Raw genomic sequence first — 26,057 nt, forward strand, 5'->3', positions numbered from 1 at the left:
GGCGTCCTGTACTCTGTAAGAGCAATAGCAAAACTCCTACTTAGTGTCCCAACAATAGCAAAAGAAGAGGCAGCCAGCAGTATGTTTTGTTTTTAGTGTGAGTATTTGTATTTGTTTCTTGTACAAGGTGAACATTTAGCATTCAGTGCAGTTCAAATAAAAGATACAATTCTGAGATCAAAATGTCTGTGTGTGTGTGTGTGTGTGTGTGTGTGCATGTGTGTATAAGACTGTGTGATTGCTTGATGGCTGAGTGACATGATTTATAATAGAAATGCTTGCCCTTTCTAGTATGTCAGAGGGTATAAAACATACCAATCATGTTATCCTTATTCTTTGAGATGATACATTTGTAGTTACTTATAACTGACAGTATCATGTACCGGTACTACTGTTCTGCTTCTGCCACAAGGGGGCAGCATGTGACAGAAATTGATATCAATTCTCCCAAGTCCAAACAGGAAGGGTGGGTGTTGCAGGGCTTTCAGTGATATCAATGTTCTTATCAGTACACACAGACAGATATAGATCAGCTCATTTATGAAAAGAACAACTCTATAAAGACCTCCATGGATTTCTGGACTTACATGGGTTGATGATGTTGGCATACCTACATTGACTTTTGTATGGAATTATGTAATATTTGTCTAAAGCAGAAATAAGCTTGCTCACGAGGGCGAGATATGTCAAAAGAATCTAGAATGGAAAGTTAATAGCCTACTGGTGTCTCTAACTAAAAGCTCCACTGAATGATAGAGAAGGCTAATGGGATATCATGCACCAGCACAACCAATGAAGGAGACTGCTTGTGTGTGTGTGTGTGTGTGAGAGAGAGAGAGCGTAAGCCCCAGTGGAACCGGAGCTTCGAGGGACCAGTAGCAGCTGAGGAGAGAGTGAGGCTGGTGTCATATTCCCCCATGGGCAAGGATGTGAGAATCTACCCCCTCAAGGACACTACCAGTGGGGTGAACCACTGTCACCCTGCCCTGGATCATGTGTTGTTCTATCTATTGTGTCTAATTAGCCAGGCAACAGAGGGCCCCTGGAAGTCCTCCTCCTCCGTCCAGGGGCCCTTCTCTGGAGAGATGGTTTAACGAGAACGCTCTGCATCTTTCCATGGGAGTAGGTTTGTTTACACAAATTCAGAGGACTGTATTTATGATATGTATTCAACGTCGTGCAGTCCTACGAGTCTCTGACCGACAGCTAACCCACAGACTAGAGACTCGTGGAGGTAAAATAACATATACACCGACAACAACAACAAGGTATGAGTGAGTCTATTTAATGTTAATGCTCTCCTTAGAAAGAAGTCGAGTGTTTGGTTTGTCTTTTCCTCTGTTCCCACCGAAACAACCACCCACGCTTGTAACATCAAAATGAGGTACTAAAATCACACATAAAAAAAATGTCAGTAAACTTGTACAGTTTTTTTTTCCTCACAGAAAGTATATGTATTTTTGTGCAACATAAAATTCTTCAAGATTGAATAGTCAAACAGAAAAACACAAAGAGAAAAACAATAATTCCAAAAACAGGGCAGAATAAAGTATTTAGCGCCTCTGCACACTAGCTCCTCTAAACAAATAAATATACCATTCAACTTTTTTTTTTTTAAGGATTTTGCAGAAGGCTTGCAAAAAAAAACGGGATAAACAATCAAGAAAAATAGATGCTCTTCTTTAACCTTATAGATACACACATGGGATAACTCATTAGCTTTAAGCAAATTCTGTCCGGCATATTTCTTCTCTAAATAGATTTTTTTTTCTTAACGAGTGCAGCTTTAAGTTTCCTTAAATATAATAACTTCCTAACTATACTGGTTCTTCTCTGCTTTAGGGGTCTGAGACATGGCAACTATTCCAATAATAACTGAATTGATACAAAGTCTGGGGGTACAGGGCGGGGAGGGGGCGTGGGGGGGAAAACTAATAGTAAAATGTGCTTTCTCAGGTGTCCGTCATGAGCCTCGGTGAAGATTCCTGTCTTTGATGCTGGTATGTTTTATCCTATTATGTAACTTACAGATCACATGCATTATTATTACGATGATGGGGGAGGAGGGGGGGGTAAAGATTTACACTTTGGGGGGGGGGGGGGAGAAAATAATATCTTTTTTAAAAGATGATTAACATGAACCAACTAGAATCCTTTATTTGAAATAATAAGGTAATACTTTTTTTTTTTCCTTTTTTTTTGCAGCAGGAGTTTTTTAAAGATCGGTCAGTTCCTCCTCCATTTTGTCTGGATGCTGACTGATGCTGTCCTGGTTGTTGTTATGGTTTTGGTGTTGAGTGTATTCCTTGGGATCCGGCCTCCTCTCTTCAGTGCTGAGATGGCAGAGTGACTCAGTGGCTCTCTGAGGTGAGGAGGCGTATGAAGGGGTGGCCCCCCCCCTCCCCCGTTTAGGGGCTTCTGTCTCCTGCCAACAGGGGCTGTCCGTGGGTGTGGAGTGACGGCACGGTCGTGGCCTCCCACAGCGCGGTGCCTCTCTCTCTCTCTCCCTCTCTCTCTCTCTCTCTCTCTCTCTCCTGGTCTCTGTCCTCGTCACCCCCCGCCCCCCCTCACTCGTCTTCGTCCTCCTCCTCTTCCTCGCCGTCAGAGAGCGAGGCGCAGGGGCGGATCTGGCGGTAGCCGTCCAGCCACTTCTCCACCATCTGGGTGACCAGGGGGTGGTTGCGGCGGCGGGAGCTCTTCTGCATGGCGGCCAGCATGCCTCCGTCTGTCACGCAGCAGTCCAGCCACTCCCTCAACAGCTTCTCCTGCTGCTCCTCGTTCCCCATCTGACAGACAGAGAGAGAGAGAGAGACGGGAGGGATGGAGAGAGAGATGGGAGGGATGGAGAGAGAGAGAAACAGGAGTGAGAGAGAGAGAGAGAGAGAGAGGAAGGATGGAGAGAGAAAGAGAGAGGGTAGAGGGGGGGACCACCAGACGTTACTCAGGGTCGCACGTCTCTTGTTATTCACAGTGCAGCACACAGACCATGACATCACGAGCCGCAGCAGTCACCAGACTCTACCGCCTACTACAGTCACGCTCACACACCAACACATTCTCAACCTCACAGGAGGGACACACATCCATCTGGGACTTCTATAGGCCACCCACACACACACACACACACACACACAATACCTCTTGTGCAGAGAGAAAGTGTATGTGTAGCAGTTTCCTCTCGCTGTCCACCAACGGCAGGAAGGTGACCGTGACGTCGTCGTCAGTGTTGAGGTTGGCGCCTGCGCCGCGGTTGTCGTAGCCGTCGTTCTCCATGGCAACCAGCGCAGAGAAGTGCCCCCGCGTGTAGCCCAGGGCGATAGGGCTCTTCCAGCAGAAGCTCTGCTCCCACAGAAGAGGCAGATACACACCTACAGGCAGGCAGGCAGCCAAACACACACACACACACACAGAGAGAGAGAGACACACACAGACACACACACAGAGACCGAGAGAGACACACACACACACACACACACACACAGAGAGCGAGAGACACACACACACAGAGACAGACAGACAGACACACACAGACAGACACACACACAGAGACAGAGACACACACACACACACAGAGACACATACATACATACACACACACACACACACACACACAGAGAGAGACAGACACACACACACGGACACACACACACACACACACACACGTTAATAAGGTGGAACGCTGTTTGCCATAGAAAATAAGAGTTCATAGAACGGACACTGACATTCAGATCAACATTCCTGGGTGGGTGAGTGTTATGAGTGTGATGTCCTATGGCTGCAACAACACGCATGCCGTGACACAGCGCCTGGTTCCAGACCGGACCTCCTCTAGGGAAACACCATTTCTGCCTCAACTCACACCGTGTGTGTGATCACTGAATGAGGCGAGGCACAATTTTACTTTCTGACTGTGCACTAGTGGCCTTACCCCAGGGCCGGGGGGGTGGGGGGGGGTCTGGGGTATTGAACAACCGGCCCATTGTGAGCAGTGAGCAGGCCTGTGCTGTGCTGGGCTGGACTGGTTCTGTGCTGTGCTCCCTGGGTGCCCTGGTTTTCATGAGCCCCGGGCCTCCCCGTGGAGCTCCGCTACTGGGCCCACATCCTGCCCTGGGCCAGCAGCACGCTACAAATCACTCTGCCTGTTAAATGTGCCATGGAGGCAGGGGGGGGGTGGGGTGGGGTGGGGGGGCAGAGTCACTATAGCAGACTCCTGGGGCCCAGTCACCACAGCAGCAGACTCCTCCCCTCCCCTCTCCCCTCCTCTCCTTTCCTTTCCCTCCCCTCTCCTCCCCTCCCCTCCCCTCCCCTCTTCACTCCTCTCCTCTCCTCCCCTTCTCCACTCCACTCACCAGCCCTGCTCTCAGCTCAATATAGCACATTGACTTTTGACCGGATTTCTCTAAACACATCTGATTTCAACTGCTTCAGTATGGCGGCCTTACCCCTCCCCCCTAATCAGGGCTCTACGCTAACCTTTTTCACTAGGAGCACATGTGCTCCTAAATGAAAAATGTTAGGGGCACACAAAGAAATTTAGGAGCACAGTGAAAAATGTAATTATAACACATTTCTATTAGTGATTTTGCAATTTTTGCACCAAAATCACACATTGGCCCATGCCTACAGCCCTACTAGACGCAGAGTTGATGGCATTGTATTATGGTAACTAGCTGTGTCAAGTTCTCCTGGTTAGCAGCATGTTCATTCATTCATCCATGTCATGCCTGTCAGCTAGCAGCTAGCAGCCCAGCCAGGCTTTAGGGCTAGGTCTGTCAGCTAGCAGCCCAGCCAGGCCATGCAGAGGTCTGTCTCCATGCTGCCCACCTCCCTGCTGCTGGGTCAGGCTACATCAGTCACACACGGTGGCCAGACAACTCCACATCTAGGGGTATTAAACTACCCCACATCCAGATGACCAGTCCCCAGCCCCATGCTGCCCAGGGTGGTGACATGTGGAGGTGGCCAGCCCAGCACGGTGCCTCTGCGGCGGCTAGCTGTTAGCACACCACCATCCCCGGGGGTCCCACCTCTCTGCCACACTCAAGTACAACATGTTGCATTTTCATGCCATTAGGCAACTTGCTTCCTAGGGTTTCCTAGGATTAGAGATGCATTTGGACTTCTGGAGTACCTCCACTACTTTCAATGGGTTCTGAAGGTCTGAGAGCTTTCTACTTTCTACCCTGGGTAGTTAACCCTGGTTGTAACCTTGGGTTCAAATCTGGAGTGTGTGGGACCAAATCTGTAGATGTGGTGAGCTAATGAAGCTAATGAAGCTTGAGATGAGAAAAGGGCGCTTGTCTCTTTAAGGCCCAGGAGGGAGTTAGCGATTAGCGATGTTAGCTTAGCGCCAGTTTAACAGAAGTAACTTCACTTTTAACATGACTTCCCGTGGTCGTAGCGGGCTGGCTGACGGCTTAAAATGTGGCCACACGGTTCGCGCAGATTTATTTTTAGAATTTAAAAAAAAAAAAAAAAAAAAAAAAATCTGTACTCGCACGTGTGCTCGTGAATTTATTTCTCTAGTCGCACAGATGTATTTTTAGTCGCAAATGCGAGTGAAATGGTCGCACTGTAGAGCCCTGCTAATTATCCATGAATTATCTTAATGGAACGTTCATTGGGAGCTTGATTGTTATGGATTAAGGGGGTCTGGTTCAGATCGACATGGGGAATGCCTGCGTTGGCTGAATTATTCAGCCAACGCAGGCATTCCCCATGTCGATCTGAACCAGACCCCCTTAATCCATAACAATCAAGCTCCCAATGAACGTTCCATTGAATATGTATTTAGGCTATTCAGAATAGCCTAAATACATATTCAATGTTGCAGCGCGGTTATGTTATGTAACCCCGCCCAGGGGCCCCTAGCTTTCACATTAAACTGTGGTATGGACTCATGTGTTCCCAATAGGCTTCATACATGGGGGAGGAGGGGGGTGGGCAGTCTCAGGGACCGCAGGTTACTCAGAAACACACACACACACACACACACACACACACACACACACACACACACAGTCCAGGTGCAACTTGTTAAAATCCTATCACCCACTCTAAGGTGAAATTAATAGCTTTTACAGGTCTGGGTCCAGAGACTGGCCCTGGCTTCCTATGAAGCGATCCCTAACAGCTATGGGCAGAGACCTAAACATGGACTGTCCACCCACCCATCCACAGGGTTCCCACACCTTCTGAAACATCAAATTCAAGCACCTTTCAAGACTCAATTCCCTCAAATTCAAGGACCCAACATGGCATAGTTTGAGACAGAACTAGTTGATGAGCCAAGTAAAACATTATTTTTGAATATTTTTTTTTAGAGAGAGAGAGAGAGGGGAATTCAAGCACTTTCAATTACCCATGTCTATTTTCAAAAACCTTTAAGACCTTGATGATTTCTTTCTCAAATTCACAAACATTCAAGGATTTCAAGGACCCGTGAGGAACCCTGCATGCATACATCCATAAACTATTCTGCTTACGTCGACTCGGAACGTCGCGTGGTCCGGTGCTCACCTTGAAAACGGGTGTAGCCGAGCGTTTCCCCGCGGAAACTCTTGTAATACTTCACTCCGTAGACTATGATCGGCCTACGAAGAATGTGTGCGAGAACGAAAATGTGAGTCTGCTCCAGGCTGGCTCCAGGCTGTGGGGGAGCGGGGAGAAAACAAGACAATCGAAATCAGATGAAGAAGACCGTTAAAGTGTTATTTCAACTTGATTTACCGTCGTCTCTGAACTCTTGACTTGAAAAACTAAACCACAAATCCCTGGCTATTGCAGCCATAACCCCCTCTTGGATAAACATGTATATCACATCAAAACCTTTCATTAAAAAAGGGGGGGGGATTTCATCATAGTCCTAAGAGACATGGTAAGGAAGGCAGGTCTGATCCCATGACAACCTCCTTCACTGAGTAGGATGGCCAATGCTCTGAATAGTAATGGCAGTAGCCTGTCTAGTGGCTCCACGTCTACAGGACTGTCATGGCAAGGTCACATGTTGTCAGGTTGAAGGACGACAGCGTGTTCGGGGGAGGAGTGAGCACTTCCCCCGCATGGATGGATAAGCCTACGATGTTGGTTTCTACCATATCTCTTCCACCGGTCCATGGCCGGCCCAGTGGAGGAGAGGACACAAGTGACCATGTCAGGAAAAGGGTGGAGGATTGTGGACGGTAGTGATGATGGTGGTGGTTTTGGTGATGGTAGTGGTGGTGATTTTGGTGATAGTGGTGATGATGGTGGTGGTTTTGGTGATGGTAGTGGTGGTGATTTTGGTGATTTTGGTGATAGTGGTGATGGTGGTCTTAGTGATAGTAGTGGTGGAGGTCTTGGTGATAGTAGTGGTGGTGGTCTTGGTGATAGTAGTGGTGGTGGTCTTGGTGATATTAGTGGTGGTGGTTTTGGTGATAGTGGTGATGGTGGTCTTAGTGATAGTAGTGGTGGAGGTTTTGGTGATAGTAGTGGTGGTGGTCTTGGTGATAGTAGTGGTGGTGGTCTTGGTGGGGGTTTTGGTGGTGATGGTTTTGGTGGTGGTGGTGATGGTTTTTGTGATGGTAGTGTTAGTTTTGGTGATAGTAGTGATGGTGGTTTTTGTGATAGTAGTGGTGGTGATGATGATGATGATGATGATGATGATGATGATGGTGGTGTAGCGGCAGCAGCAGCCTACCTGACTGGCCAGGGACAGGATGAAGGCCCAGTCCTCCTGCCACTGCTCCTCTCTCAGGGAGAAGTGCAGCCCGAAGCTCTGGGAGTACCACGACTCCCACTCCTTCCACCGCGTGTAGAACCTGAAACCACACACACACACACACACACACACACACACACACACACACACACACACACACACACACACACACACACACACGTCAGTCCGCCTGCACGTAACACGACCTGCACCCGTGCACACGGGACCCACAGCGGCTCGTCCATTGTACTAGACGACAGGGACATAAGCGATGGGAGCTACAATGGCCGTCAGTTCGGTCGTTGAGTGTTTTGTTATCGAGTCCCCCGCCGCATGTGTCTCCATCTCAACGCTTACATAACATCGCATTATTGCGGCTGACATTCATTTGTTTGGGACCTAATTATCTGACATATTGTACACAAAACTGTGCGGCATTCATTTTAGTTTCACCGATTGGGGAGGCATAATTAGCTGTTTGTTATGCTGACAATTACCCATGTCAGGCCCACACAGAGTGAGTCATGTACAATACAGCGGCCCGGGGGGGGGGGGGGGGGAGGGAGGGGCGGCGGGGGGACTGGGACTGACAGGGCCTTTTCAAGGCTACAATAGCAGTGGTAATCCACAGTCCTGCCAATAACGAGGGCTCGGCAGTGGCTCACCAGTGGGAGCAGTCGTGCAGGCTGTCGTGGAGGGTCTTGCGGAGGACGGAGTCCTTGTCGTAGATGCCCCAGGTGGCCTGCAGCACAGAGTCCAGCAGGCAGTCCCCGGCCGTGCGGTTCCACAGGGCGTACAGCCGGCTGTCCAGGCGGGTGCCCAGCTCCAGAGACCAGTTGATGATGGGAGACTCCTCCTCCAGCTCTGCGCACGCACACACGTACACACACACGCACACGCACGTACACGCACACACAAGAGGAGAGAAAGAGGACACGGCAACACCGCTCAATGACTTTATTCATGCTACTCTCATTCTCTCGTGGCAACAATCAAGTGGAGCAGCCATCTCCCCTGTAACCCAATTACACCAGCTTAAATAGGTCACATGACACCCCCGAGATCTGCAATGCTAACAACCAGCTAGTTAAAGATGGTGAAGGGGGGAGATATACGCTCATGTACACACACACACGCACACAGTCGTGCACACAGTCTCACACACACACACACACACACACACACACACACACACACACACACACAGTGTGTCCCAGGAGAGTCATTGGGTAAGTGTCATTGGGAGTGTCATTGGGTAAGTGTGTGGGAGGGAAATGAGAGAGATCAATTAGCCTAATTAGAGTGAGAGGCTGCCGTGAGGTGAGGCGGTGTAGCTGGGGACAGGAGCAGCTTGTGGGTACTAGAGGAGGAGGGCTCTTACTTCACTTCATACGGCTCATCTCACACGCACGCACGCACGCACACAGACAGAGATCTAACACATATCTGATTCTCGTGGTGAATCCGTATCCAGGATCTACGCAGGCCTTAAAGCTGTATGATGAACATGCACATAGGGAGTGAACATGAAACTCAGAGCGTCGTGTTTCAAGATCTTAACCTTTTTGTACGTCCCGATCCAAGACCTCGTCGAACAGCTTCTCTTGGACTGCAGGGGGCAAGTCTTCTATGTCTGCGAATATACATGACATCACAGAATTACAAGAAGCGAACAAAACAAAAAGAAGTACAAATTAACTTGTATCGTGTCCAAAGGCTGCACAGACCACCGGCACTAATAACTAGCACAGTGAAGATAGGGGAAATACATTGAGGAAACACATGCTTTTTTCAAAATGCCATTCCATTCAAATGTCAACACACTGTCAATGGCAGAATGTAAACATGAACTCTTTGCAGTAGCTGTGTTTTTGTGCATACTGAACAGTGTACACAGAACACTGGTGGCCATTCTCTGGCTCAATGGTGAATGCACCGACTTTGTCTAAGAGAGCGCCCTTGTGGTGGCCTGGGGCCAAGTTCTGCCTGCACAGAAATACTTGGCATAACAGAAAACATTCAAATCTTCCGATGAACCCTGAGTAATATTTCCTCCCGAGACCCGCGGCTGCTCTGAAACAGAATCTACAACTGGGAACTCTATGTTGAAGTGCACAACTCAATGCAAATATTATGCTAGGGCAAACACCCTACCCTCTCTCCAAAACTACAGGAGCTGCACTACAAGCCTCGCCTACATTCTTCCTGTTTCCGGTAAAACATTAAATAATAAAGAGGACACGTAAGTGGAGTAGCACACTAAGGGCGCATGCCATGTCATCGCTGGGTCCCTGGTTCCATTCCGGCCGTCAACCTATCCTGCATGTCATCCCCCCCACTCTCTCTCACCCATCCTTCCTGTCAATCTCTACTGTCTCTGTGCCAATTAAGCAGAAATGCCCTAAAAACATATTTAAACAAGAAAAGACAATCCTATTGTTGTAGGTACGTATTTCAAAGCATTTCAAATGCAGGCCTATTTCTCAAGCGTTTCAACACATCAGAGCAAAGCCACTGCATTGAAGCATCCGGGGCTGTTCTCTCTGCGTGGTGGTGATAGTACGCTCCAAATACACAAGTGACTGGAGCGCATTCACGTTCATCGTTCATGATCACTGAGGGCGCTGTAAAAGCAGGCGGGTGGGGAGTGGCGTGGTGGAGTGGGTGTGTGAGGTGTCACCTGCTGGCAGAGTGAAGGTGACCAGGTCGGTCAGGAAGTAGCAGGAGAAGTCTCCCTTGCGCTGGTGGAGGGAGGCTGCGATCTCCCGGCGGATCTGTTCCGTCAGCTCGGGGCACACCATGGCCGGGATGCACTTGGCTGCCTGCTGGCTCACCTGGAGGGTCGGAGGGGGGGGCGGGGAGGGGCGGGTACATTCATTAACGGGACACACTCTCAGACGGATCTCCTCTCCTGGAGCAATACTACGACGCTGCTGCCGATCTGTTTCCGTGCGTCTACTCTGAAATGTTTTAGGTCAATCTTTCCAGCGTGCGAACCCACAGATCCGTCTTTAGGTTGATTTTTTTCTTCCATCAGTGTCTCTTATGAGACCAGCCTAGATCGGGTTGTTTTAAAGGTCAAACAAAGATAATTGGTTTATGAAGTGTGTTGACATGGTTATTGTTGTTGAAAATATCACGAGGGCCATCTGGAACAGAGGCACTATTTTCTGTGCGGGCAAAAAAAAACTGCAAAAAAAAATACGACGGTTAGCCTCATAGGAGTAGCCTATTCTGAATGTCAAAACTGCCCCGACCCGATGAATACAATCATAGTGGCAATCGAAGGGCTATCGCTGGAGCATGGGTGTAAACAGCCCCTCCCTGCCCTGGCAAAATCACTTGTGTCATTGTGTGGCCTTCCGTGCGTCCGATAATCACCGCCAGGGCCGGCGTGCCACCGGCTCACATGAGCTCCATGGCACCACGCCCACGGAGGGCCAATGGCCGGCCTGCAGCCCTGTGTAATCCTCCAACCTAATCCTCAAAGTACACTTCCACTGCAATTACGGTCAGAGTCTATATTGCCCCCGACGCCTTTAATATGATAGAGAAGTCCAAACAGATCAGGGTATTCATTGCATAATAGATTTAGGACACCTTGGAGCGACTGGGTTCACGCACATCATCATCATCATCATCAGGACGGGAGAGTATGGTGAGCGTTCGCTAACTTCATTCGGTAGTGCAGCCTGATGCACCCCAAAAGAAGCTCAACGAATCAGCGATATTCTTTCTCAGTGAATAAACATGACTTTCTCTCTACATAACACACCAATACATCTTTATTTCCTCCAGCCTGCCCTGCCTTCTTCCCTATTCTGCTGATATGAACTATCAGAAGGGGGGTGTGGGGGGGAAGAGGGGGATGAATGAGCTGTCTGTTAAATCCCCTCAAGAGTATATTCATGGCTTCGCTTAATCATAGGAGATGGTATTACCGGATATTATATGGCCGCTGCGCATTTGAGATTTGACGCCTCTTAATCCCCTCCCCCCTCCAGCCAGCGTGGTGAAAGTGTCTCCCCCCCATCCGTCCCCTCCCCCCCTGGTAGCTTACCTCAGTCAGGAGGATGGCCAGCATGTCCTGCCTCTGGAAGCGGATGGCCAGATGGACCAGGGTGAAGCCGTCGTCGAACGCCGACACGCGGTTCAGGAGACGGACCTCTTCTGCCGTGAGCTGCCGGGCGATGTCGCCGCCGGAAGACTTGTAGGCCTCTACGGCGGCCAGGTCCCCCTCCACCACGCCTGGGGGAGAGAGGGAGGGAGAGAGGGAGGGGCCAGGAGGAGAGAGAGAGAGAGTTGGTGGAGGAAACTCATTCTCTATTCACACGGAGCACTTGCATATCTGAGACCCTGTCAAGATTAAATATAGGCCGTGTTTGGAGTTATACACCCTGTGGCGATCCAAACACAATGAGTTCCCTACTCGGGGGATCTGCCATCTCTCCCTGCTAGTAGCTATTCACTGTGAAACACACCTGACAGTGAACATCCACTGCTGTCAGTGTCAAGCCTCGCCATTGTAAGAACTCAACACTTTGTGTACAAGGCCAGGCCTCAGTGTACTTTTAAGTGCATCCCCTATGGCAGGTGTGTGCATCGACACTGCAGGACAGAAACCGAGCACTTGAAATATGTGCGTGCTAGCTAGCTTGACTGGATTAGAGCTTTGGAGCGACTCCAGAGAAATGTCGCCGCGGTAATGAAACGCAAGATGTAATTGACAACCTGTCATGTTCATTAAAAAAGGCTGTACAGCACCGTCCATCAAGGCCGAATTCAGACTGTTCCCAGTCACTACCAATTAATTGTAATTTGCCTACAGGCGGGAATCTGGGGCTCATTTACATAGCTGGGTCTTAGCGAGTCAATCGACGTTAAAGAGCTGAACATGACAAGGCCTGTGGGGGGAAGTGGAATCTAACCTCTCCTGAGGTCAGAGCATCATTTAGATTTGTAGTAGAGGCCGGTCTGGCTGACCTGAAGTGAAACGATTCCCAACCACAGTCAAGGAATGAGGCTCATCGAGAGAGTGGAATCTTAACCCTTGACCATCGTTAGGCCTACTTAAAGTTGACCATAACTGACCACACAGCCTAGTTTTCCCCCAGTAGTGGACACTCTGGCTGACCTGAAGGTGAAACGACCACGGAGCACAGTTTACAGCTAGGGAAACTTGAGCTCTTGACATGGTAGTTGTTTTGGAGCGAGACCAGGCGGAGGACACTGTGTACACATTAGTTAGCTTGGCCTACGCCTAGCATACCAACCAACTCTCCCCCCCCCCCCCCCCACCCTGGTAGTCTCAACATCTGTTGTGGCTGAAACGAGGAGAAGAAGTTAACTAGAGCAGCAGTGACCCCGGAAGCGCTAGCTAATTTTAACAGACTCCCCTTGTGAGGACATTCTTTGGCAAGGAGAGCAGTGTGTTACCTTGACAGCTCCTGGTCTGGAACGTGGGAGCGTGTCATGTCTCCGATTACTAATGCATTGTGACAGTTCGCAAACAATCTCTCTCCATCAAGAGGCCAGATCGATAGGAGTGTGTGCTCTTCTAGAAATGTTTTTTGGGGGGATTTTGAGTAAAGGGGGGAAAGATAATACCATGGAGAGAATAGCTCATGAACATGAAGTGCAGACACTTAGGACATGGTTGAGTTTTAACAAATAATAATAAACTTAATAACTTGTCTAATTTATTCAGTACAAACAGTACTCAGGAGTAACAGAGTATTCAGAAGTTTGCATTGCATAGCATGTTTGCACCTTGGTTCAAATCAACACCATAGTGTTGTCGTTTTTATAGGGTCATATATTCTTGCAACAGGAAGACTTGAGTTGCAGGCAAAAGCAGCAGTGTTGGCTTACTGAAACAAAAGAACAATATTACACAAACATTGTCTGTTTCCGTCTGCGGAAAACTCAAATGAATGGGATCATCTGAGTTTTGTACATAATAACCAGAACTGAAACAACATCAAGTGGGAAAGGTCGCTCTTGCCAAATGAGATGAAAGCCAGAGATCTGAGGAAGTGCTCACTCAGACTACTCAGAATGTGCTGCTCGGCTCAGTCACTTCCTGCATGAAGGATACATCATCAAGGAGAGTTCTAATATACTCCTCCTGACTGTACAACTGCAGGGAAACATCTCCGGTCTCAATGTTGATGTCCAACACCATTATACCCGCATCTGTTTTAGGCCTATTTCAGTGTTTCCTCTACATGCATTTCATCGTGGCGGTCCGCCACGATGGAATTTCCTCCGCCACCATTCAGATTTCTCAACCAAAAAAAAAAAAAAAGATTTAGGCCGCTTTTCAGACCTTCACAGCGCTAGACACACCCACAAGCGCTGAAACTGGACCAGTCCGTGTGTGTCGCGAGTATTGAACTTGAGGCTGCGTTCGTAAATTCGCTCTGAGAGCCCCGGAGCGCACACTGGGTTCAACGTCATAAAGGGACCAAGTCATTTGATTGGACAAGAGGCATTCCGTGAGTGCTGATCAGATTTCCAGAGCGTATTTACGAACGCGCCCTGGCTGTCACCCGAACACCGCGAGCTAGCGTAGTGTAGTGTAGTATAGGATGCGTAGTGTAGTGTAGTGTAGGATGGAGAGAGAGAGGAGAAGCCTCTCTATGTGTTACCTATGTCCAGTGTACTAGAACCACTCTAACAGGAGTGTTTGTCCGTGAATAACACCGGCTATGCCCGGGGTAGAAACACAAGACTATAGCTGGATAAGGTCTACACGGTCTACACGGTCATTTTAAGCCGTCGACCAGCCCTCTACGACCACGGGAAGTCATGTTAAAAGTGAAGATACTTCTGTTAAACTAAGCTAAGCTAAACATCGCTAATCGCTAACTCCCTCCTGGGCTTAAAGTGACAAGTAATAACGTTGTGAAAAAAACCGTCAGATCAGTGTTTTTGTTTTTATTGACAACGGAATTACATGCTGGAAAAACATGCAGACACAGACAATAAGAGACACACGGGAGAAGTACAGGAAAACATTTAATTTTTTTGGGCCATCCATCCTCGAGTTTTGGCTGAAATTGCGTCGTTGTTTTGAGCGCGCGTGCGCGTGCACGCGAAAATTCGCGAGCGCGCTGTGCTCGCTCGGTCAGCACTACCCGCCACCATTGTAAAAATTCCTGGAGGAAACACTGTATTTCATTCTGTTTGGATCTCACCATGAGATGCAATCTGTCTTTGCACATAACCTACCTACTCATCGTGGCACAGTCTACATTTCTGCTTGTCTAATATATATTCATCAGCGAGTCATAAAGGCAGCTAATGATCTGTAAAGTTGAACAAGTTGTGAGAGGCAATTCTAGGCATAAGCTAGGGGCCCCTCTACCGATATGACACAATACTGACTCCATTCCTAAATGCCACGCACCAAAGCCAGACGGGGACGTAAGACCGTGGGGAGGGAAATCAGTGCGAAGGTCAGGACAGTGTCTGTGGTCATGTGTCGTGTTCATGTTTATTTTCTTTGCCTGGGTGCTCATGTCAAGGCTACTTTTTTGTTTTTTTTCTCCCTCCAAGGCTATTTTTACTGCCGGGTGCTTGGCTCAGCAGATAGGCCTAAGCACGGGCTAGTAGCTACCACTGTATACAGGTTGTGTTGACTGGAAGCCAGGGGAGACTCTTACCAGACCTGCAGTCTCTCTCACTCTCTCTCTCTCTCTCTCTCTCTCTCTCTCTCTCTCTCTCTCTCTCTCTCTCTCTCTCTCTCTCTCTCTCTCTCTCTCTCTCTCTCTCTCTCTCTCTCTCTCTCTCTCTCTCTCTCTGTCACTCCCTGACCAGACATGCCATTTATCCACTCAGGCCAGGGAGTACTCTCCCACTATCAGGGAGATACTCTTAGCATAGCAAAGGACAAACACTCTGGAGTTCAATGGGACCCGGATCAAATTCTAAGCACTTACTCGTTTTTTCGATGGCGCGGTCATAGTGCTGCTACACAGCAGCCGTGTCAGTGTCACTGAACAGAAAAGTCTCCTCTACCCCTCTCCACCACTCTTTTACTCATTACTCTTCTGATAGACAGGCCTTCCTCCTGCAGAACAAGTTTCTCAAGTACATTCAGCATAGGCATAGGCATAGGGTACTGTTTGTTTGTAAGCAAAGTCTTGCTCACAGAGAGAATGAGAGAGAGAAAGAGAGAGAGAGAGAGCACAATTCTAGCTTTCTAATATTGTACTCCAAACAATGATGACAAAGGGGACAGAAAATGCTGGCCGAGAGCAGAAATGTTTTCTTTCAACACCAAAACGTGGTCGGTATACGGCGCTACAAAACCTATGCATTTACAGACTGAGGCCATCTGCACACCCAGTAACAAAAGGAATGTGGAGGAAATTGAATCCACACAGCAGCTATCAGGACAAAGACAATCAAACTATTGCCTCTGAACCATCACTCTCTGCCATCACCGTGCATGACATCATGGAGAGCCATAAAGACCAGCCTCACAATGCCTGTGTTGTTATCAGGGGAATAAAGGGACAGGAACAGTGAGCCCTCTCACCAGTGGAACATATACTATAGGGACGTTCAGGTAGATCCAAAACAGAGAGAGGAACAACAGCCAAAGTATTCCTGGACTCACACACTAGAGACACACACACACACACACACACACAGAGAGAGAGAGCTCAGACCATTGACCACATAATATGTGTATTCTAGTGTAGTGGAATTCACTGGATAGGCCTAGGTTGAATCATTACAGGGTGGAACGAAAGGTCATAAATTCACTCTCACTCTGGGCTAGTGTCCAAGGGACAAGCATAGGTGATTGCTCTAGTGTGCATTGTTCATTCGCACCAACAGCATGAAACACACACACACACACACACACACACACACACACACACACACACACTTCCTCTGAAAACTACTCACCTGCACAGGCATTGAGGAACAACCAGTCTGTTTTCCTCATTCGATTTTTAATCTGCTTCATCTTTTTGAAGTCAACCTCGTGCTCCTCTTTGCTACTCATTGCCCCAGCTGCCAGCTCAATCCTCTGGAAGTCCATGTTCACCTCTGCCTCCCTCTTGGAGGGTGGTGGGGACCTCCTCTGGCCTCCACTGCAGCTCCCCCTCCACCTGGCCCGGTCCTGTTCATTGATTATGGAGGAAGGGTCCTCGGATTCAGCCAGTTCAATAGCCTCATTGGGTTTGGGGTGGTCGCAAACCACACACTTTCTGGTCTTGGGATAGTTCTGGTAGGTGCACCCTGCGCATGTCCAGTGCTGCACACGGGTGTTGAGTCTGTTCCTGTCGTTGTACTCCTCACAGGGGTCCACGGGCGGTGGGGGGGAAGGGTGGCAGCCTGCGTTGGAGCCAGAGGTCTGGGGGGACTCTGTGGGACTGTGGGTCCTCTGGCGCTGACACAGACACTGAGTGCAGCGGATGGCGCGGGGCCAGTTCAGGTAGGTGCATATCTGACATGACCACTTACTGCTGGTTTCAGCAGTGCCGGCTGTCTTAACGCGGGGCCTGGCACTGGAGTCAGGGCAGATGAGGAGACTGCTGCTGCCCTCTGTGCTCGGGGGGTCCCACTCCGGTCCGGGCTCTAGACTGGGGCCGCTCTTAAAAGGCTCCTCAGTGATGATTGGACCACTGGGCTTCTGTGCACGGCACATGGTGCACTTGATCGCAGACGGCCAGTTTTCATAGGTGCAATAGTCACAGGCCCACTTCACACCGACCTCGGTCATCATGGATCAGGCGTTCCGCAAACTTCTGCTCCTCTTGCCAAGGAGATCAGGTTGAAGCTGACTGGGGTCCTAAAAACCAAACAGAGATGTCAGAGGGTCTCAGAGGATACTAAAATAAATTGTATACAGGACAGGTATTCTGCAAAGCTACACCAGACATGCCTGAAACCCAAAAGCAAAAGGGAACACCCACACTTCAAACTAGTAAACATTGCACTTTCTTTGACCAGCAACAACTGGGCATTCTTGGGGACTCCCTAACCTATGTAAGCTCCCTAAACTGTATTAAACAACGACTGGATCGTTTGGATAGCCAACTTATTATTTCCATACTGCACCATGCCCTGGTTTAACCTGGCCAATGCAAGTTGCCTCTGGTAGCATTAAGCAAGCAAGCAACGCTAGCTGACGACCAATCCAATGGCAATAACAAGCTAAGCTAAGGTAACCTGTTTTTGTAGACTTAAGACCAACCTATCGATTTAGGTTTTCTGATCGGGCTAGTAAGTAAATATGTTTTAACATTAACAACCCCTTTGGAAATGACTGTCTATGCTGGCCACCGAAAGAGTTAACAAGGGAACAACAACGTTAGCTTGCAGATAAGCTAACATGCTAGCGGGTGATGTCAGAGAGAGAGGGGGGGGGGGGCAGACACACAGTTGATGTAATGATATAAAAGGGCTAACGAGCCTAGCGAGCTAATATACTTGGATACTCCCAACCTTTTCATTAGATTCAAATGTTCTTATTAGATATGGTGTTGCATGGCCAATTGAAGCTGGTTGAAGATGAAGAAAGCTCTTACCTTTGACCGTGTTGGTACTTTTCCTCTCTGCTGCTGGAACCACAACAAACCCTCGTCGAGGGTTCCCGAATCCCGAATCCACAGTCTCTTTCTCGCCTTTCTCCCTCCTCTCTTCACATGTTTTCCCTTCTTTTATCGTGTAGTTTATCCAAATAAACTCCTGAAACGCACCGTGTTGTGATGCAAATGAGAGAGTGTCCACCTCTCTGATTTAAATCATGTTGTTAGTGTTAATCCCCCCCCTGTACTCCATGGTTGGTTGTGTTTTTAATGGCGGCCAACGGAGAGATGAATGTTGTAGCAGAGGCAAAATAAACCAGCGAGCTTCGCGAAGGCTGGGTGTTGCGTTCGTAAATGAGAGCTGAGAGCGCCGGAGCGCGCACTGGCTTCAACGTTATGAAGAGACCGTGTCATTTGATTGGGCGAGAGGCATTCCATGAGTGCTGATCGGATTCCCAGAGCAAATTTACGAACGCAGCCAAGTAACGTCACGAATCATCTGGCTCTGCAGAGAAGGGTGATTGGGCAGTTCTGTTGTGTCCCTCATTGGCTGCATTATAACATGTTCCCGTCCATTTAAATTGTGTGATATTAGTATTAAATACTGTCTTGCAGTATTTTGATGGTGTGAATAATCTTGTTGATTAATGTTTTTGGCGTCACTGACTGAACTGATGCGATGATTTATTCTAGAATGTTGCACAGTGTAGTCAATCTTATAAATCCGTATTTCAATAACAGTCCAAATGATTAGGGGAGATGATATTATTTCTACTTATTATAAAGGTCCCGACCTTGACAGAGAGTGTTGCTCTCGTGCACACAATCGAAGAGAGTACGTGCACTCGCTTTGATAGGATTTGCATCCTCTTTGACTCAATTTTATTATAAATAAATATAGTAATTACAATTTAATTACAAAAAATATAAAATATTATATATATTAAAATATAATTTTATTATAGGAACTATACCCCACCATACATATATGGGGAATGTTGTCTGAGGCTGCACTTTACACATCATTTATTCTGTAAAAAACAAAAAATAAATAAAAATGAAATTATGCAATGTAGAACTTGATTTTCGTACCACAGCAATAGATCCCGGGCCGTCAGTGTAAACAAAGATATTGTGATGACAGGCCATGTAAACATAACGATCGAAAATGGCTAAAGATGGTCATTGATATGAAACTGTGTTTACTGTTGTCATCCAGCCCACGTGACGCTAATGTTTTTCCCCCAAGTGTGGATGACAGGAAAGGACACGCCCACCTCCTGTCAATTAAATTACGTCACAGAAAAAAGATGGCAGCCTCCTTGAGCCGGTTGCATCACGTTTCACTCCACGTTACAAACGTGGATAAAATAGCTTACGATCTTGTTTCCAAATTCAAGTTTAATCTATTCGCGGCGAGACTAACGGAGGGATCGAAACAGTTGGCTTTCAGAAAAGGAGGGGCAGTGTTCGTCGTTAATGAAGGATCAAATCAGTCGCCTCGTACTGTTGGATTGAATGAGCAAGTGTCAAGTCAGAGAGCAAATTCCCCTTCACAAGTTCAAGAACTGAGCAACGCTCGAAGGGGAACAAGGGACAAATGTCTTTACGATGTTCATCCACAGTACTTCGTGGATACCGCATGCAATGTGTGCTTCGAGGTGGAGGATGTGGAAAGGTCATCCCACTCCCTTCGCCAGCAAGGGTGTGACTTCCTGGTGCCCCCCACAGAGGTGAGTGACGAGAGGGGGCTTGTCACCTACTCTATCGTCAAGTCGATAGTGGGGAATGTGTGCCACACTCTCCTCGACAGGACTAAATACCAGGGAAGCTTCTTACCTGGATTTCATGACGTTGAAAACCTGACCAACAATGGGGACAAGCCTGGGGACAAGGTGGAATCTTGTCCAATTACTCATTTTGACCACATCACCTATGCTTGTCCCAGAAAAAACACTCCACAAGTTATGCAGTGGTACGAAAGACACTTTGGCTTTCGGAGGTTCTTTATTGACAGGTAAGTTCATGGTGCTACTATCGAATCAAACAAATGCAGTACAATCTGATGCACTGACTGTAAATTAGAAGGGTTGTGAAGCCCCCCCTACTAAATGTCGTTGTATGGTACCTGTACTGTATTAATGACAATAAAGACCATTCATTCATTCATTCATTCATTCATTCATAGTACAGTTGTATTGTGTCTCCCTGAGCAGTGACGAGGATGTGGACGAGGGCTACGTCCTGAACCAGGATGGCATGGGACTGCGGCTCACCGCAATGGAGTACTGGAAATGCAGTGAAGCAGGGATACAGCTTCCCTTCAAGGATGGAAAAGAACCTGATTGCAAGTTTGTCATCGCAGAGTCGCTACCTGAACAAGGTAACGTCCTCATAGGGTTATGTTGCTCAGTTTGGGTTGGATGATCTACGAATGAGTCCATGCATATTGCCTCTACTTTTATCATTGCATTTGTGCATTTAGACATTTGCTAATACCTGAGTCGTGTGTCTGTCTGTCTGTCTGTCTGTCTGTCTGTCTGTTCTAGGCAGAAACCAGGTGGATACCTTCTTAGAACAGCACAGAGGTCCAGGGATCCAACATATTGGCCTCTATACACAGGACATAGTCTCCTCAGCACAGACCATGGGCGAGGCTGGAGTGCCCTTCTTCTCCCCTCCGCCTGCCTATTACACAGAGGTTTGCCTCCCACATAATTCCTGTATTTTAGAGGCCTTCTGTGAAGCATCATGTGAACAGTAGACTACATTTATCATTGTCATGTAAATGCATTCAACTCATACAGCAGTCTACAACAGTACAGAAACCTAAAGAGATGTTGTAGTACAGGGGTTTCTCCTACTTTTTCCACAGTTCAGAATAATTGTCAGACGATTAACTTCTGTTTAACAGGCAAAGATTTACTGTATGCTCAATGCCTGTGTGAGGATTAATAGATTATGAACTGTGAATCTGTGCATTATTTGGATGGATACATGTACTAACTGTATGGTTATGTTTGCCACTGTGCTCAGTGATCCTTGACATGTACTCTGTACTGTGGCAGGTGGGTAAACAGCAGGAAATAGAGGACGCAGGTTATGACCCCCAGATGCTGTCCCAGCATGGGATCCTACTGGACACAGATCTCCGCCAGGATCCTTCATGTCACACAACATCCAGTAAAAAGACAAGGTAGGATATATGCAGGTAGAAAGTGATGGCATGCCTCAAAGACTCTTTTTCCATGCAGATTGTACGCTTTCATATGTCATCTGATCCTAGTCCAGCAATATTTTCTATTCATGATCAAAACTTGGTCTAAAACTACGGTATAATATTCCACTTACAAACAAGCCCAATGTCCTTTCACTGTTTGTAAGTGGATGTAATATTGACCAAATCTAACCCATGACTTCCTATCTTATTCCTTCATAGCAGATACCTCCTCCAGGTGTTCACCAAGCCCATCTTCGCAGAGGACACCTTCTTCCTCGAGCTGATTGAGCGAAGAGGAGCATCAGGTTTTGGAGAGGGGAACATCCGTGCTTTGTGGAGGTCTGTCCAGGCTTACATGGAGAGCGAGAGAGCAGAGTCACAAGGACAGAAACACTCCTAAAATCTATTTGCACACTGGTCAACATGAACAATCCAGAAAGCCTTTTAGCTGATAACAAATGTCTTTTTTATGATGTATCATGGCACTTAAAATGTTACAACGCTCTTACTGAATGTGTATGAACTTGAATGTGTAGACTTCAATGAAATGGAAGTACTGTACTGTGGTTTCAAAATGCACTGTACAAACAACAGATGTTACTGTATGTATATATATATATATGTATATGAGGAATGACTTGACCAAGAAAAGTTACCACACAATGAAACTGTTAATAAATACAGTGGCGCCACAAGTCATCTATCAGTGTCTAAGAGCTCATCTGGGTAATTTTCAGAAAAGGAAATTCTAGGAATACTTTGGGTTGTTGTGCTTTTCTACATTTGGCTGGAGATGCATGACACAAGTCTGGCAACACAGGACAGTTGGTCGTGACTTTTTTAAGGACTCTGGACTCAGTATTTTTGGCTTTGAAACTGTCAGTTACACACCACACTGAAGACCACCAAGTACAGATACTGCACTTGAGAACACGTTATCCCCTCTGTTCCCCATTACCAGACATTGGATAGGCAGACCTCCAGAACATTACCCCCCCCCCCCCCATGGACTCTTGTTAGACCATTGATGACAGCCACCTCAGCACCTGAGCTCACAGAGGCAAAGACGAGAGCCACACTATAGCCTTCCCTCAATCGTTACTGTAGCAACACAACTTCTTGAGTCCCCTCCTCCGTCTTTTTTCCTCCTACTGAATACGCATTGGAGGAGAAGATCTAGGTTCCTCCCCTTACATATTCTCCTCCAATGCTTTTTGAGGACGAAGCGAGTGGAGGAGTCGTATTCCCAAAGATTTAGAAAAGGCTTCTGACTGTCACACTTGTGATTGATGGAACATCATGAAAGTCACTAGGGGTTTGTGGGTAAACACTTTGGCAGAGTGGTGGCAATAGGTCCTCTGACAAAGGATCCCAATATTAACAAGAGACTTTAAGGCTCAATTAGCTTGAGATCTTACTGTTATGAGCCAATGATGTCTGGTAGTGGTGGTGTAGTTTAATGGGGTTCAATCGAAGCCAGATGTCCTTTTTATATTCTGGTTCATTTCCATTGAACACTGGAGTAAAACAAATAAAGTTGATATGTATATTATACTCACTGAACACTTTAATAGGAACACTATACTAATACTGAGTAGGGCCTCCCTTTGCTCTCAAAACGGCCTCATTGGCTTTGATCCCACAACATGTTGAAAACATTCCTTTGAGATTCTGGTCCATGTTGACATGATTGCATCACACAGATTTTTCAGGTGCCCTTTCACGCTGTGAATCTCCTGTTCTACCACATCCCAAAGGTGTTCTATTGGATTCAGATGGTGATTAATTGTCATGTTCATGAAACCAGTTTGAGACAACTTTAGCTTTGTGCCATGGTGCATTGTCATGCTGGAAGTAGCCATTATTAGAGGATGGGTACATTGTGGCCATGAAGGGATGCACATGATCAGCAACAATACTCATACGCTGTGGCATTCAATACTCACAGGCCGTGTTAGTGAGCACTTCTCCTTTGCCAAGATATGCCACACCTGTCAGGTGGATGGATTATCAAGATGCTGATTAGACAGCATGATTATTGCACAGGTGTGCCTTAGGCTGGTCACAATAAATCTAATCTGCATCTTGATATGCCACACCTGTCAGGTGGATGGATTATCTCGGCAAAGGAGAATGAATGAATGAATGGTCTTTATTGTCATTAATATAGTACAGGTACCATACAACGAAATTTGGGAGGGGGGGCTCCCCTGGTGCTAGGAAAAAAATACTAAAAACAAGAAGGGAAAAAGAGCTGGTTTACATAAATAAAGGCTATGTACACTATCCACTATACTATACAAATAAAACACTGTGCTGTGAGAAGTGCTCACTAACACAGATTTAAACTAATTTGTGAACAGAATTTGAGAGAAATAGGCCTTTGGTGCAAAGTCTTAGATCTTTCTTCTTTTCATTTCAACTCATGAAAAATTGGAGCAAAAACAAAAGTGTTATGTTTTTATATTTTTGTTCAGTGTATATATATCAGCTTTCCTACTCCTGAACTCTCCTGAACTGAACTAATTGACACCACCTTGCACACCAACCATGCAAAGCCTGGGCTTTTAACCCAGACTCCTAACCCTAACCCAGACTCCTACCCCGGGGTCCTATTTTGTGTCTACATAATTTCCATTGGGATTTAGTCAAGTTGTTCCATGACTATGACTGTGTGCTGCATCCAACTAAGCAGGTGCAAGGACCATTTACCACTCATTCAAATGGTTGCAAAGTGATGTTGTTGGAAAATGTTCAGCCCTAAAAGCTATAATAAAATGTGTCATAAAATGTGTTGTAGAATCGGTTGTCTAATGATTCATACAATGAGCATAATGTATGTAGTTCTGCAGTTTGTCAACTGGTGTCACTGTTTTTCTGTGCCTGAGATATTTTGTCGATGAATATATGGAGAGAACACTCAGAGTCCATAAAACTGGACTACATAAAATCAACTTGCACTACCATTTACCAGATTTATGGTTTTATGATATTTGTGTTATTGATTAAGATTAAATATGTATATGTATATGTTACGGTACATGTGGGAATACGGTACATGTGGGAAAACTAGGGTTAGGGTTAGGTGCTAGGGTGACATGGTACATGCTGGCATGTCTAACCATAACCCTAACCTTAACCCTAACCCTACCCCTAATCCTAACCCTAACCTTCCCACATGTACCGTATTCCCACATGTACCGTTAACATACACTTCAGCTACATACACATACATTTCGAACAACTGTTGACCAGAGACATTTCTATTGTAAGTTTCAACCAGAGGGGAGGAGGGCCTCTTTTTTGGGGGGAGTGGGGAGGGTGGGTGATAATAGATTAAATATGTGTTATCTTTGTGGTGTAGGTTTGGCTCCTTCATTTAGAGGCTTCAAGCCATCTGCCCTAGGCACTGACTTAGTGGGGCCCTTGCCCAGAAAGCACCACAGATGGCAAACAGTGCCCTGCATGGGGCTCGCGCGAGGATGCTCACTCGCTTCATGCAAGCAAACCATGTGGTAACTGCTGGCCAAATTAGATATAAGCGGCCTTATGGAGGATAGTAATTTTAGCAGATTTATTGCCTGATCCCATTACATCCACCACCATAATATTGGTTGAAATGTATCTTCAGCTCTTCAGCTGTCCTTTATAATACAGTGTGCAGGTCCTCTTGAATATGATTGGTTAATACTGCCCCCTATGGTCTTCGAGTAGACAACACAATTACAAACTGTAGCCTTTTAGGGATGTGTGAGGTGTGAAGTGTTGAAGTCAGACTACTTGGTCTGCTGTACTGCTTTGTCAACACATCATAGCCATGATGAAGATTGGGGGACATTCGTTGCATTACTGGGATCTTGGAATTCAGGTTTACAATCGGTCACTATTATGCTGCCTCAGCCAATAATCGAGATATTAGTAGGCCGAATGTTTGGTTTTTTTGCTGACGGTCTTGCTAATTACAGGACTTGTTTGGACTCCCTTCCTACATTATCTACTGAGGAGACAAATCCTTGGTGTCATTTAGCACAGGGGCAGACAGTCTGAACCCTCTAGGCTGACAGTCTGCCCTGCTAAGAGAGATTAGTTGTACACAGCAGATGTTACCCTCTGATTAACAATGGTGTCTGCCAGGGGTGATGAGCCCCAGCACTCCTCCCCTCCGAGGCCTCTCAAACCCCCCCAATTAATGAACTTACCTCACATGTGACATGTGCCGTGGAAGACCACTTTTAACAGAAGCCCTATGTTGCATTCCGTAGAATATGGCGTCTCCTTTGAGGTGTTATACAGCTTTGAAGACGTCTCTAAGTAAGTCATATGTTTTTGCAATTCAGTTAGGAATATCTATCTTATGTGGCAAATATAGCATCTGACTCTAATCATGCCAAATGCTAAATGTAAAACACATCCACATTGACAAACATGCGTCTACTGTCAAGATATAGCTCTGTGATGCCTGTGAACACATGCAGATGCCATGTTGTGTGCCACAATGTGTTACTTAGGCCTCAACATTTCACTCCTGATTGTGATTAAAAGTTAAGAGCCTACCATTAAGTTCTTTTCATGCTTCATGCCCCACCAT

At 46.9% G+C, this 26,057-nt stretch overlaps 3 protein-coding genes across 3 annotated transcripts in view; 2 read left to right on the plus strand and 1 right to left on the minus strand.

The window, feature by feature from the left end:
• Positions 1–1,330: 1,330 nt before the first annotated feature.
• zranb1a (zinc finger, RAN-binding domain containing 1a) lies at positions 1,331–18,471 on the minus strand. The gene is made up of 10 exons (XM_080542216.1): positions 18,250–18,471; positions 16,622–17,510; positions 11,760–11,947; positions 10,380–10,533; positions 9,261–9,332; positions 8,365–8,563; positions 7,679–7,799; positions 6,520–6,649; positions 3,139–3,368; positions 1,331–2,786 (listed from the first exon to the last, which is right to left on the minus strand). Exons 2-10 carry the CDS (start codon positions 17,442–17,444, stop codon positions 2,568–2,570), a joined length of 2,136 nt encoding a protein of 711 aa, XP_080398342.1. The 5' UTR covers positions 17,445–17,510; positions 18,250–18,471; the 3' UTR covers positions 1,331–2,567.
• Positions 18,472–19,559: 1,088 nt separating this feature from the next.
• hpdl (4-hydroxyphenylpyruvate dioxygenase-like) lies at positions 19,560–21,968 on the plus strand (the record flags this gene model as incomplete). The annotated part of the gene is made up of 5 exons (XM_080541743.1): positions 19,560–20,266; positions 20,466–20,632; positions 20,799–20,950; positions 21,318–21,445; positions 21,689–21,968. The coding sequence occupies 5 exons, from the start codon at positions 19,560–19,562 to the stop codon at positions 21,867–21,869; spliced, it is 1,335 nt and encodes a 444-aa protein (XP_080397869.1). The 3' UTR covers positions 21,870–21,968.
• Positions 21,969–25,711: 3,743 nt separating this feature from the next.
• Positions 25,712–26,057, plus strand: part of fam53b (family with sequence similarity 53 member B) — a 20,778-nt gene continuing 20,432 nt past the window's right edge. Inside the window, exon 1 of the mRNA XM_080541450.1 lies at positions 25,712–25,780. The gene's annotated coding sequence lies outside the window, so the exon portion shown is untranslated. The remainder of the gene's footprint in view (positions 25,781–26,057) is intronic.

The sequence above is a fragment of the Nansenia antarctica genome (assembly GCF_963989245.1).
Source record: "Nansenia antarctica genome assembly, chromosome: 11".
In the NCBI taxonomy this organism is placed as follows: domain Eukaryota; kingdom Metazoa; phylum Chordata; class Actinopteri; order Argentiniformes; family Microstomatidae; genus Nansenia; species Nansenia antarctica.